This window comes from Prinia subflava, chromosome 1 (genome assembly GCF_021018805.1).
Source record: "Prinia subflava isolate CZ2003 ecotype Zambia chromosome 1, Cam_Psub_1.2, whole genome shotgun sequence".
Taxonomy (NCBI): Eukaryota; Metazoa; Chordata; class Aves; order Passeriformes; family Cisticolidae; genus Prinia; species Prinia subflava.
This window is the reverse complement of record NC_086247.1, coordinates 62,593,478-62,606,705: the sequence shown is the minus strand read 5'-3', so window position 1 is coordinate 62,606,705 and position 13,228 is coordinate 62,593,478. Positions and strand designations below refer to the sequence as shown.

The 13,228-nt window shown below is 48.3% G+C and overlaps 2 protein-coding genes across 2 annotated transcripts in view; one reads left to right on the top strand and one right to left on the bottom strand.

The window, feature by feature from the left end:
• The window catches only part of GABBR2 (gamma-aminobutyric acid type B receptor subunit 2), a 465,813-nt gene that overhangs the window by 145,687 nt on the left and 306,898 nt on the right, over positions 1 to 13,228 (top strand). The window lies entirely within an intron of this gene.
• On the bottom strand, positions 4,131 to 11,309 carry LOC134551139 (uncharacterized). Its single transcript, XM_063398345.1, has 2 exons — positions 9,863 to 11,309; positions 4,131 to 6,470 (listed from the first exon to the last, which is right to left on the bottom strand). The coding sequence occupies exon 2, from the start codon at positions 6,456 to 6,458 to the stop codon at positions 4,947 to 4,949; it is 1,512 nt and encodes a 503-aa protein (XP_063254415.1). The 5' UTR covers positions 6,459 to 6,470; positions 9,863 to 11,309; the 3' UTR covers positions 4,131 to 4,946.

Sequence of the window (13,228 nt, the reverse complement as noted above, 5' to 3'; positions counted from 1 at the left end):
GTAAGCTCCTGGTTTTGTGCATCTGAGAGGGGCTATTCCACACAAACATGCACATGAATTGGATTAAAATCTGCACTAGCAACAGTTGTGTGGCAGGCAGTATGTATGTATAAACATTGTTCCAGTTTATTCTTTTCAATACAAACACATTTTATTCCCCCATCTCTTTTCGCACTTAATTTTCATTTTAGCATCACAGCAATTCCAAGACATCTTTCTTAAAACTGAAATATACCTCTGTTTCAAAGTCACGGATGCAATACTACAATGCAAAAGCTATAAAAAGCTGTATATATTTTTTTACAGTCAGTGTACTATCATCTCTTAATTGTTCTAACAGCAAGGAAGGAGTTTCATGTAGACTAGGCTTTTCAATAGATGCTTTAAATTAGTCTACTTAGGCAGAAAAAAGGTTTGGCAACCTGTCATGGTTTGCCAATTACATATATTGTCCTTTGCAATATATCAGTTTAGGGAGACTTTTGAGCATCTGCAGCGCAACAGGGAATGAGAAACTTTGGCCATTTGTGTTTTTGTCTTTGCATCTGATAATGCTACCATGTTGCATATATATCTATATGTATGTGTGTGTAGATATATATGTGTATCATCAAACCTATGTTAGGCAAATACAAGATCTTTCAGTTACATAAAGGTAAATAATGCAATGTTTTGCTTTTCCTCTTATTTTGATAGAAAGTATCTCTAAATGGGCCAGAATTGTTCCCCTTCCTCACCTCATCTTCCTGAATCTTCCAATAATGAATCTAACTTCTCATGACAATTGCTTCTCATAAATAGCATTTTCATTGTAGAAAAGTAAAAGCAAGTAGGAAATTTTGGTTTGCTAGTCTTGCATTGAAACTCAAGAGCTCTGCTTATCACAAGCCCATTTGATTTGAAGAAAGTATGAATTGTGCTTTAGCAAAAGTATGTTCTTCAAAGCTCACAGTTTTCTGAGGTGGTTTCCAGAATATTTCCTCAGTGGTCTCTGGACAGCCATTGCTCCCAGTAAAAACCAGATATTTCTGTCTTTGTGATTTGAAAATAGTGAGTTTTGTCACGTTTTGAGAATTTTCAGAGTTCACCAGAATGTTCTTTTTGCAGCACATGTATGATATTTTTTCCACCTAAAACTGCCTTAAAATAACTTAGAAGCAGGAAGACAGATATCTGTTTATATGTCTATTCCTAGTATTATTGTCTAAACTTATCAGGTGATTTTCTTGAGCATGCACTTCTCAATGATATGCAGTACTTCAGGAAAGGAGTATGTGAAGTAAGAAATTTCCTTTCTTGCTGAATGAAGTATTTTTAAGAATTGAAATTCTTTATGCTGCTTCAGACAACAATTCAAACAAAATGGAAAATGATTTGATTTCTGAAGCTGGAGAGTTTATTGTGTCCTCTACTCAATGATACAATGACCAAGACTGACATGTCTTCTTTAAATCAGTTTAAAAATCCTGTATATTTTTCCTGTGATCTTCTGTAGAACTAAAGTAGTGTAAAGGACAATAAAATACTTGCTTTATCAGTATGCCTATTAAGAGATAATTAATCTGTGGCCTTACAAGTGTATACAAAGAAAGATGTTAAGTAAGGCCCTTTAAAGTATAAAGAGGAATACAAGTACGCATTGTCTAGAAAGTAAATTTAGCAAATTAAAAATTAGATTAAAATGCTTGAAAAAAACCCATGCAGCTCAGGATACATTCAGCTGTCTTTTCTGCAAGACTATGCTTATTTTCAGTGAACAGAGAAATACCGTTTAGCTGGCTGGAAATCTTGCATTATTTATTCATAAAAATCTGGATAATATCTGCTGAGACTGAAGTACAGATGCTCCCAAGGTGGAAAGGCTGCAAGTTGCACCATGAATAGTTAAGTTTGTAAGACATATTTACAGTGATATAATAGTAAAATATTTTTGAGCATGTAGCCATTTTTGACAGCATCTGCTGAAGTATAGTATCTGCACAGAAGAAAATTCAGATAACTGAATATATTTAATCTTTATTTTGGTTTCTAGCTCTACAGGCTTGGTTGCATTGAAATAAAGATTCTGAATTAAGCACTTAGATGAGCTTAGGAATAGCCTTTTAAAGTCCTTATCATGCTACATTGATTCAGGCACTTCAAAAATAACACATGAATAACAACAGGACATAGCAATGCCCGCATTGTTTCTCTGTTGACATATCAAAATATGTTGCAGTGAGCAAAACCTAATCATGGATAGCTTTGGAAAACAAGGAGGGGTATTGTAAAGAAACAGCTTGGGTGGGGGAATGAAAAGGGGAATTCAAAGTCCTTCAAACCAGCTCTTTACCACAAGTGACAAACAGGTTGTCATTAAATGACAAGTGTAATGTTTATGATTAAAAAGAAGTTAAAAATAATTGTTGCCTAATTAATCAGTATTCAAAAGGCTTACAGCAAAGAAGAAAATGTACATACTGAGTTAGGATAATCTTGAGAAAAAATATTTAGGAAAGGAATAAATAAACCTCCAAAAGTTGAAAGTAGGTTGGTTTAGATGAGATATTAGGAAGAAACTCTTTGCTGTGAGGGTGGTGAGGCACTGGGACAGATTGCCCAGGGCAGCTGTGGATGCCCTATCCCTGAAAGTGTTTAAGGCCATGTTGTATGGGGCACTGACTAAACTGATCTACTGGAAGCTGACCCTGGAGTCCTGGTTTCAGCCAAGGACAGGGTTAATGTTTTCCAGTAGCTGAGCGGGGCATGGCTAAGGAGGCATGGCCAGACCCAGATGTTGTTGGATACTACCTCATGCCATTGCCAGGGGCAGGTGAAGGGGACCTCTCTGGCTTCCAGGGAAAAGCGTGTTCCTTTCAGAGGGAGAAAACCTGGTGGGCAAAGTGGTCCAGCATTGTTTTATTTTACATTTGTTTTCTATTTTGTCTTGCAGCTTTTGTTATTATATTGTTGCTGATACTCTTCATTTTCCTATCTCAGTGTTGTTTCCAGTAAATTGTTCTTAACTCTCTACCTTTTGTGCTTTCAGTTGGAGGGGGAAGGGAGAAAGCAGCTTGTGGTCTTTTTAATGGGAGTACTAAACTGGGGAAAACCTTTCCTAAACCATGACATCTGTGCATGGCAGAGGGGTTGGGACTAGATGATCTTTTAGGAGCCTTCTAATCTAAACCATTCTGTGATTATATGCCTCTGCAATTACTGCTCTACACCCAGTTAATAAGATAGTAATTAAACATTGAACAGAATATTTCTTCAGCGTCTGAAATGTTGGAGTAACAGCTCACATTTTTATACACCTTCTGATGAGGGCTGTGTAGTTTTTGTTGCTCCTTCTTTCAAGTTCTTATTAAAAGCACTTCCTCTAAGAGAAGATGATGTAGATCTGTCCAGTAGTGTTCTGGAAGCAGCACTCTATGCCCTGTACTCCAATCACTGTGGGAGGGGGTCTGCCTTCTTCTTTTTTGACCTTACCCAGATACAACATTCAACAACAAATTGTGTGGGAGAGACAGGAACATTCTGGATGACTCCAGTGAATTAATTGTTTCTTTCTTTATCAAAGGTCACAGTGTATACAGGTACAGGGGTGCACTTCTTAGGGAAATCACGTCTTAATGGTTTTCTAATCTCTTTTGTTCTCACCACAGAAGCAGAAGGCAGCAGAAGCAGCTGCTCTGTTATTGCTGCTTATTAATCTTTAGTCAAGGTCTTTCAGTCTTTCTGAAATTGTCTTGAAATCTGCTGCCGTGAAAAGGCAAGACTTCTGGAGACAGATACTCTGCCTAAGTCTGTATATTACTTATTTAAATTTTGCAGTCTTGTGTGAAGTTATTTGTCTGTCATGATTGATTGTGTGTAAATGTAATTTCGGTAGAAATCCATTAGTACTTTAATCCCATAGAGATAAGTGAATATTTCATTATTTTACTAAGAAATCAAGTTTACAAGATCACATTTTCTCCCCTTTGTTTTTGAAGTTACCAGTACCGCCCTTGTTTAAATCCTGAAGGATGCACAATATCAGTAGAGATTTACAGGAAAAATAGTACACAATTGTCGCGGTGCCGTTACTAAGCCCCTTGGCTTCACCCCGAGCCAGCCCAGGCACCGGAGCAAGCGGAATCCGAGCTACCCCTCAGCGGAACGAAGGGGTCAGCCCTGTGGGTTCTTGTCCCTGGGAGAGGCCGGAACGGCAGTAGGATAACTGAAGCGACGCGCTAAGAGCGAGAAAGGAGGATCCAGCCAGCCAGACAGAGGAACCACAACTTTAATCCAACATAGCACTGTCCAGACCGAAGTGGAACCAGGCTGAACTGTAACTGGATCCCGAACAAAGAAATGCACCAGCTTATATGCTTTCGGGGTAGGGGAGGAGAAATGGGAGTCCCTCTTTGCGGCAACCAATGGAACCTTGACACTTGGGAGATAAGGGGAAGGGTTGCAAGCCTTGAACCAATTAGGGGATAGGGGAGGGATAACACAGTGGCGGGAAGAGGGGAAAAGGTAACATGTGACCAAGGGGAACTTATGAATTTCAATTAAGGGGGGGTGTACAGAACATACAGCATTGTACAGAACATACAACATTGTGCAGAACATACAATATAGGACCCACCAGCCTTTCATCTTTTCCACATATCTAAATCCTTCCTACTTGGTAAACCACCCATATATCTTTCAACTTCTCTGTGCCTCAAAACCCTCTCTCCTATATCCTTCTTTCAGCACCCTCTCCTTCTTCCTTAAGTCTCTCTCTTTAAATCCTCTCCCTCGTCTGTCCTTCTCTTCCTTGTCACAGTCCTTCACAGCACCTGCTTGTTCCTGCTTACACTGTCCCAACTTTCTTTGTGGAGTCCAACTGAGGTTTAACATACTGAAATGGGGAAAGTCCAACCATCCACACCACCACATCTCCCCCTTTTCTTTTATTTTTGACCCTGTGAGTTCTATCTCAGATATCCGAATTGAGGGGGGTCCACCAGGTGTTCAGAACGTGGGTATGATTCTGCAAACCACTGCTGTTGAGTAGGCCATTGTTCTCGAGGAAAGCTGCGCACTTCTTCCACGATGATTTCAAGCTGTTCAGCCTGCTCGTCCTCATCAACGAAGCTTTCCTCCTCCTCCTTGAACACTTCTGGGCCTACTTCAACGGCTACTCGGTGGACTTCAGCTTTGAGTGGTGATGTGGAGGAAGAAATCAAATTCTGCAACATCTTTTTCATTAGTCCAAGGCTGGCAATAGCAACAAAAAGCACAAAAACAATTAACAGAACAGTTCTAAGAATCGATCCCGTCCAACCCGAGATCCCCCATCCCTTGAACAAATTACTGAGCCAGTCCCCGTATTCTTGTTTGATGTCTCCTATCATGTTTTCCATTTGTTTGAGTGCCTCGCGAGTCCCCTTGGCCCTAGATGTCAAATTAAAGCAGCAGAGCCCCTCAAACTCCTCACACGAGTGACCGTGGAGGAGCAGGAGGTAATCGATGGCTGCACGATTCTGGAGGGTTGCCTGCCTCGTAATTTCCTCATCTTTCAGGAGGTTTGATAGGGCCCTAGAAGTCAAACGGGATTGCTTAGCTACCCAACATTCCAAATGGCCTAATTCTCCGAGGGTCTTAGCAATGGCGACCCACGGCGCAAATACTGTGATTGCGATGCCTTTAGATCTGCTCCAATGGATAATTTCCTCATCGCAATCGTCTGCCAATTTTTTGAGAGAGTAGTCTTCTCTCTTCTTTCTAGAGTGTGCCAATAGATGTGCACCATTTGTAGAATTTTGTGTAACCCAATCCAAAATTTGTGATTTGTTGGGTGAAAACAATCCGAGGGTCCCAAAGGTGCACGGGCCTCCGGAGAGGTGAGAGGGGATACCTGCCCATGCGTGGTCTCCGCAAATCAAGAATGTTCCCCTGGGAAGCTGGCGGGGATGGGCAAAGACTTGGGCTGATTTTTGGGGAGGGATTGGAGGATAACTAAAGGACACAGCGTTGCACCAATGAGTATTAAAATGGGCTTTGGAGGAGACAAAATGACGGTGGTGACGCTGGACGTGGTCGTTGCGGATATGAAAACAAGATTCGGCTCTGGCGGAACCTAGAAGCTCCAGCTCCTGAGGCTCGTTTTCTAACTTTGGAAGACTTTTAATATAATTGTACCACGCGACGATGTAATGGGCATGCTTTAGGTTATGCTCCATTTTAGCAGCTTCTTGTCTAAGTTTTTGAGCATAACCTAGAAGCATCTTGGGCATCTCACGATCTTTAAATGGGATCCCCACGAGGCAGGATGCCATGGGATTCGCGGCACTCGCTTGGTTGAGACATATGTGGTCTTGGCCCAGTGATTTGGCCAAGACAGTCCAGACGTTCTGTTGTGGCTGGGGGACGAGCCACGCCTGGGCGATGGTCAGGAGACTGGCGAAGAGGACGGCTGAACTGATGGCAGTCTTGGCGCTCATGGTTGGACGGATCTAAACAGAAACTCAGAAAAACAAATCGTTACAAAGTGGGAAATCACAGAAAAAGGGGTCCTCCCAGCCTTCTGACTGCTCCTCCTCTTCCTCTGAGTCACTGGACTCACGCCTTCTGCGGCGGAGAGCCGCGGAGGCGACTTGAGGCTTTTCGTTTTCTCGGACTTTTGTTTTTCTTTCGATATAAGGCTTTACCCATCTGGAGGGTATCCACTTCGGCCCGGCATCAGTGGAGACGCAGGCGTACCCGCGCCCCCACGTCAAAAGCGTCAGTGGACCCTCCACTTTCCCTGTTTCGGGAAACCTTACGGTCACCGGCGGATGCTGCTCACTCAGGTCCCAGTCGCGGTTGCTATTGAAATGCCGCACAACGGGCGGATCTGGTTTTTCATAAGAACAATTTAGGAAATTTAACACATAAAGTGCCCTTGCCAATCTGATTGATGGAGTTTCAACCTTCAGGACTGGTCTTTGCTGTTGAAGGACCCGTTTGACGTTCTGATGGGTCCTTTCAACAATGGCCTGACCCGTGGGGGAGTGAGGGATGCCCGTTTTATGCTCAACTCCCCATTGCTGCAGGAAATCTGCAAGCTCCCTGGAAGTATACGCAGGGCCATTATCTGTTTTAATTTCCTTGGGGATGCCCATGAAAGAGAAGGCCTGAATGAGGTGTTGGATGACGTGGGAGGCCTTCTCCCCTGCGTGTGCGGAGGCATAGACTACACCCGAGAAGGTATCAACGGACACATGCACGTACCGGAGCCTCCCGAACGCCGCCACATGGGTGACGTCGGTCTGCCAGATTTCACAACTTCCCAGCCCTCTGGGATTGACTCCGGCGTGCATGGTCGGCACGGAGTGGGATTGACACGATGGGCACGAAGCCACAATCGCCCTGGCCTGTTGCCGGGTGATACGAAATCGGCGGACCAGGGCTGGTGCATTCTGATGGAACAAAGCATGGCTGAGCTGTGCCTGTTGAAATATGTCAGGCAGTGGGGTCTTTGTCACAGGAGCAGCGAGAGCATCTGCTCTCCTGTTGCCCTCTGCAACAAACCCTGGCAAATCGGTGTGCGACCTTGTGTGCATCACGTAGAAGGGGTGCTCTCGGTGGGACACAAGCTTTATAAGTTTCGAGAGCTGCGCATAAAGCGCGTCGTTGGAAACCTGCTGTAATACTGCCTGATCAGCTCTGGACACTACCCCTGTAACATAGGCAGAGTCGGTAACTATGTTTAGCGGTCCGGGAAATCTCTCTAATGCCCTGACGACTGCGGCCAACTCAGCGACTTGAGGCGAACCCTCAACGATTTCAACATCACTGTCCCACTGCTGAGTTTCGGGATCCTCCCAGGTCATCACTGACCTGTGAGAAGCCCCGGACGCGTCTGTAAAAACGGTCAAGGCCTGGAGTGGTTTTGCACTTCGGACACTCTTCAATGCCAATTCAAAATTTCCATCCAGATTGAACAATTTGTGGGCCGGCCGATGAATTGAAATTTGGCCCGTAAAAGAGTCCAGAGCGAATTGTAGAGCTTCATTATTTTGAAGCAGAGTTTCCAACATGGGTTTGGTGATCTGGCCCGAGGATAATTTGATGGGGAGATGGATGCACTCAAAGTCACAACCGGCCAACTCGCAAAGGCGCGTACGTGCCTTGCGGATCAGCTCAGCCATGATTTCTTGTGGCCTCGTAAGTCTCTTGGGCCGGTGGTGGCTAAGAAAGACCCACTCTATGATCAGCAGTGGATCTCTCCCACCGTGGCCCTTGGTGTCATGTTGTGTGGTGTTCGAATCCCACTGAAAAATGACCCCAAAAAGATGCGGGAGCTTACCCAGCACCACGAACCGAAAGGGTAAGCCGGGGTCACATCTGTGCGCCTGGCGTGATGACAACGCCTGTTGTACCTTCTCCAGTGCTTTCCTTGCCTCCGCGGTGAGCGCCCTGGGAGAGCTAAGCTCATCTCCCCCCTTCAATAAATCGAAGAGGGGTGCTAGGTCCTCCGTGGAGAGACCCAGCCAGGGCCTCACCCAATTCAACTCTCCGCAGAGTCGATGGACATCCGCAAGGGTCCGGACTGATGTCCGGATAGCCAATTTTTGGGGAACAATGGTCCGCCGTCCGATTTCCAGCCCCAGGTATTTCCAGGGTGGCATCCGCTGAATCTTCTCTGCTTGCAGCTCAAACCCTGCAGCAACTAACAAATCTGTTACGCGTGTGAGGACTCTATCCAGTTCGCTTGTTGTTGGGGCGCAAATGAGGATATCATCCATGTAATGGTGGATGATAACCTCCTCCGCGGCTGCGCGCACAGGACGCAGCAAGGAAGAGACGTACAGCTGGCACATCACCGGGGAGTTCTTCATACCTTGGGGAAGAGCCCTCCAGTGATACCTCTTCCTTGGGGCCGCTCGGTTGATGGTAGGCACCGAGAAGGCAAAACGCGGTGCGTCATCCGGATGTAAGGGAATTTGGAAGAAGCAATCCTTCAGATCAATAACTGCCAGATTCCAATTTCGGGGCAGCATGGCAGGGGATGGCATTCCTGGTTGGAGGGATCCCATGTCCTCTATAACGTTATTAATTTGTCGAAGATCGTGAAGGAGGCGCCAGCGCCTTCCGTCACTCTTTCGAATGACGAAGACGGGCGAGTTCCAGGGGGAATTCGTTTCCACGATATTACCCTTCTGTAACTGCTCCTCCACGAGCTCCTCGAGCGCCTTTAATTTCTCCTTGGATAGCGGCCACTGGTCAACCCACACTGGATTATCCGTTTTCCAATTCAGTTTGAGGATTGGGCGCTCCTCAGTGACCGCTAGGCAAAAAACCTGAGGGGGGTCTGGGATACTAATTGTGACCCCCCATTGGGACATGAGCTCCCTACCAAGCAGGGGCCGTTCATATTTGCAAACGAAAGGGCGCGTATATGCCAATTGCCCTTTCGGCCCCGTGAATTTCACCATGCGCGCTGATCTCTTAGCCGATTGAAAACCCCCTACTCCGGAGATATTCGCCGGCGCGTCCTCCAAGGCCCAATGTGACGGCCACTCCCGGGTGGGAATGACCGTGACATCCGCTCCTGTGTCAAAAAGAAGACCTTTATTAACGGACTCATCCCCAATGGACATCGTACATTGTATTATAGGTTTTTCTTCTGTGATCCGATGCACTGCGTTGACTGAAAGTGGCCTTTCCTCAGGGTAAACCTGATACTGATCTGGCCTGGTGTGTGGAATTGCCTGGGCCACTATTTGTCCCTTTGGGTGGAAAGCTGGGGGATGAGTGGAACGCAGCCAGACATTGAGGAACCTGGGGTCACCCTTATAGGTCCCCGGGTATACCTCAATGTCTTGCGGAGTATATTTACAGTCCCCAACAACAATGAACTTACCTTTCCTTTGAAACGGCCAGTCCAGAAGGTCTTCGCAATCCACGCGAACTGGGTACCAGCTGGTATCTCTGAGGTGCGCACTGTGAGTGAGCCTCAACCTGTAAGGTTTACAAAATGGTGTTAACGTCAAGTCCGGGAAAGTTCCCTCCTGGGAAGGGTAAAGGAAATGCCAGTCCGAGATAGTTGTCTTGGTCCAGTGACCCCCAAAGGCGTTGACTGCCTTCTCTTCTGCACTGCCCACCCTGTTGGGGTCATCATGCCGGGTGGGCCCGCACTCCCCCCCTAGTTTTTTGAATTGTGTTGGGAGTCCTCCTGCTGCGGCCGAGGCTTTGCCAGCAAGTTATGCGGGCATTGGCTCACAAAATGCCCTTTTTCATGGCAGAGGTAGCACTCGACCCGTGCTCTAGCTGGGTTCGACGCTGCCGGCTTGCGGGCCTGTGGGCGACGAAGAGTCGCATCTTCCGCAGCATGCACCTGCCGAGTTCCCTGCTTGCTTGTGGTGGTCATATGTTGAAGCAGGAAAGGGACCTTTTGCTGGCAAACTTGCAGCATCACCTGTAGAGTCCGTGGGGGTTCTGGAGGGAGACTTAAAATCGCTTGTTTGCATACATTATTAGCATTAGCAAAAACAATCTCCTCCAAAATTCTCTTACGGGCAAGCCCGTCCGTTACTTGTATTTCTAAAGCCCTAGTCATCTTGTCCACGAAATCTACAAATGATTCTGTGTCCCCTTGCCTAATCTGGGTGAACGGCGGCAGGGGTGCACGAGGCTGCATCGTGAAAAAGGCTTTGCAGGCCAGGTCTCGCACCCTAGGCAAAACTGCTGGTGGAATGAGCAGTGCCTGAATTTGAGGGGACTCGAAGGAACCTTCTCCTCCCAGCAATTCAACAGTAAGGGGATTACCTCCCTCATCAATTGCTGGGAGTGGCAGGTGCGGCAGCTCTTCCCGCAGGGCTTGCCTAAACGCAGCAAGCCATAATTCAAATTCAGCCGGTGTCATCAGGCAAGAAAATAATTGCTTTAAGTCTGCAGGAAGGGTTGTCGCAGCTGCTAGGTCTGCCTGAAGGAGGCCGCGGAAGTACGGGCTCTCTCTCCCAAACTCTTTGTGCGCCTTACATAAATCTCGAATTATAGTTTGTGAAAATGGCTGCCAATTCGGTTTAGGGTCGCCACCCCCGCGAGCCCTTCGGTAGGTGACAGGCGCAGCTGAGAGATGCACTTCCTGGTTTCCATCGCTGTTGTCTTCCGGTTTCCTACCGTGGGAACCGGAAGAGGCAGCGTGGGAACTACCATTCCAAGATGGCCTCCTTCCGGGGTGGGGAGAAGTGCCTGGCTCCGCCCCTAGGGCGGGCCAGGGGGCAGGAGTGGGAGGAGTGTCAGCGTGGGAAAAGGGAGGGACCGAAGGCGGGGTTTGGGCGGCCACAAAGGGAGGAGACATCGGGTATGTGGGAGGAGCCATGGGTGGAGCAAGGGAGGGAACAGAGGGGGCGGGTGTGGGAGGGACCAAGGGGTAAAATGGGTTGGGCAGATGAAAGGGGTTGGGCGGGTATGAAGGGGTTGGGTCAAGGAAGGGATTGAATTTCGGGGGAGGGGGACGCGGGGGAGGGGTAGGAGAACGGCGCGAACGGGCGCCATCTTGTGTGTCGCAGGCGCCATCTTGTGGCTCCTGTGACGCAGCAAGATTAAATCTAACTTTCGGTCTATAACGTGGGGAGACAGGGGAAGGGCTGCGTCCCCGGGTCGCTTGTCCAGGGCGACCCGAGGATTCCTCAGCAGTCCGGACAAGACTGCTGAGGCTGGGGGACCGGGAGTTCTGGCGAGAGCCTGGGCTGGCAGACCTAGGGTCTGCGGCTCTCCTCAGAATTCCCTTCCGAGGAGCACGGGGATTGGGAGAAGGGGAACGGGAAACTGGGGCGGGCGGTCGCGTTGGCTTTTCATGCAGGGGAGAGCTGTTAGCGATCGTTTTAAATTTGACAATCAAAAACATAAAATCTTGGGGACATTTATCCGAATTGGCCGCCTTTTTTTCGATCGCCTCCCAGTAACGGGGGTTCCTCACAAGCTCCTCAGACGTGTTACTGAACTGCACGGAAAGCCACCGCACCAGCCTTTTTAACGAACCGCGGGAGAACTGAACCTTGTTCTCCTCCAAAACTCTGACAAGAACATAATAAACTCCTTTCTGGGTGGTCGAAAGCGAGGCACCCATCTCGCCGGTGTTGAAAAACCACCCTCACCCAAGACCGGACCAACTAAATCTCAAACAGAAAACCGTAACTGCCGCAACTTAAAAACCGGGCAACCCTGCACTCGCTAAAGCCACCGATCCTCCCGGCGCGCGGCACACGCAACGTCCCCAAAAACCCGACTCTCCCCCAGCTCCGAGCCTCCCTCGAGAGCTGGCAGGAGCACTCGAACGAAACAAACCCGAACGAAAAGAACTAAAAACCGCCTGGGCACGACCAAACCGGGAGCGAAAACGAAAGCGTTAACCCCCCGGTCCTGCGCAGACTTCTCCTCGGAGCCCTCCCCCGTGGCTTGGAGAGGGGGTCCTGATCGCGTGCCCCCGACGGAGGGTACTTACCTGCGGTCTTGGGGAGCCCTCAGCGCACAGAAGACTTCGCCGGGAGTGCTGCCGACGAAGCTGCCTCCTGGATCTGCGAGGAGCGCTCCTCCGAAGAGGCTGCTCGACTCGCAGCGGTGGGACTGCCCTGGATCTGAAACTCTTCGGTGCTCGCGCCTGGTGCAAGCACCGCCAATCCTCACGGGGACCACAAAGAGGGAAGACAAGAGCCTCCACGGAAACTCAAGGCTTCTCCTCAGGGTCCCATCTGGGGTGCCAGCCACCTGTCGCGGTGCCGTTACTAAGCCCCTTGGCTTCACCCCGAGCCAGCCCAGGCACCGGAGCAAGCGGAATCCGAGCTACCCCTCAGCGGAACGAAGGGGTCAGCCCTGTGGGTTCTTGTCCCTGGGAGAGGCCGGAACGGCAGTAGGATAACTGAAGCGACGCGCTAAGAGCGAGAAAGGAGGATCCAGCCAGCCAGACAGAGGAACCACAACTTTAATCCAACATAGCACTGTCCAGACCGAAGTGGAACCAGGCTGAACTGTAACTGGATCCCGAACAAAGAAATGCACCAGCTTATATGCTTTCGGGGTAGGGGAGGAGAAATGGGAGTCCCTCTTTGCGGCAACCAATGGAACCTTGACACTTGGGAGATAAGGGGAAGGGTTGCAAGCCTTGAACCAATTAGGGGATAGGGGAGGGATAACACAGTGGCGGGAAGAGGGGAAAAGGTAACATGTGACCAAGGGGAACTTATGAATTTCAATTAAGGGGGGGTGTACAGAACATACAGCATTG

Bases quoted from the DNA above. Each gene is read 5' to 3' on its own strand.
- LOC134551139 (XM_063398345.1), bottom strand. From the start codon at position 6,458: ATGAGCGCCAAGACTGCCATCAGTTCAGCCGTCCTCTTCGCCAGTCTC.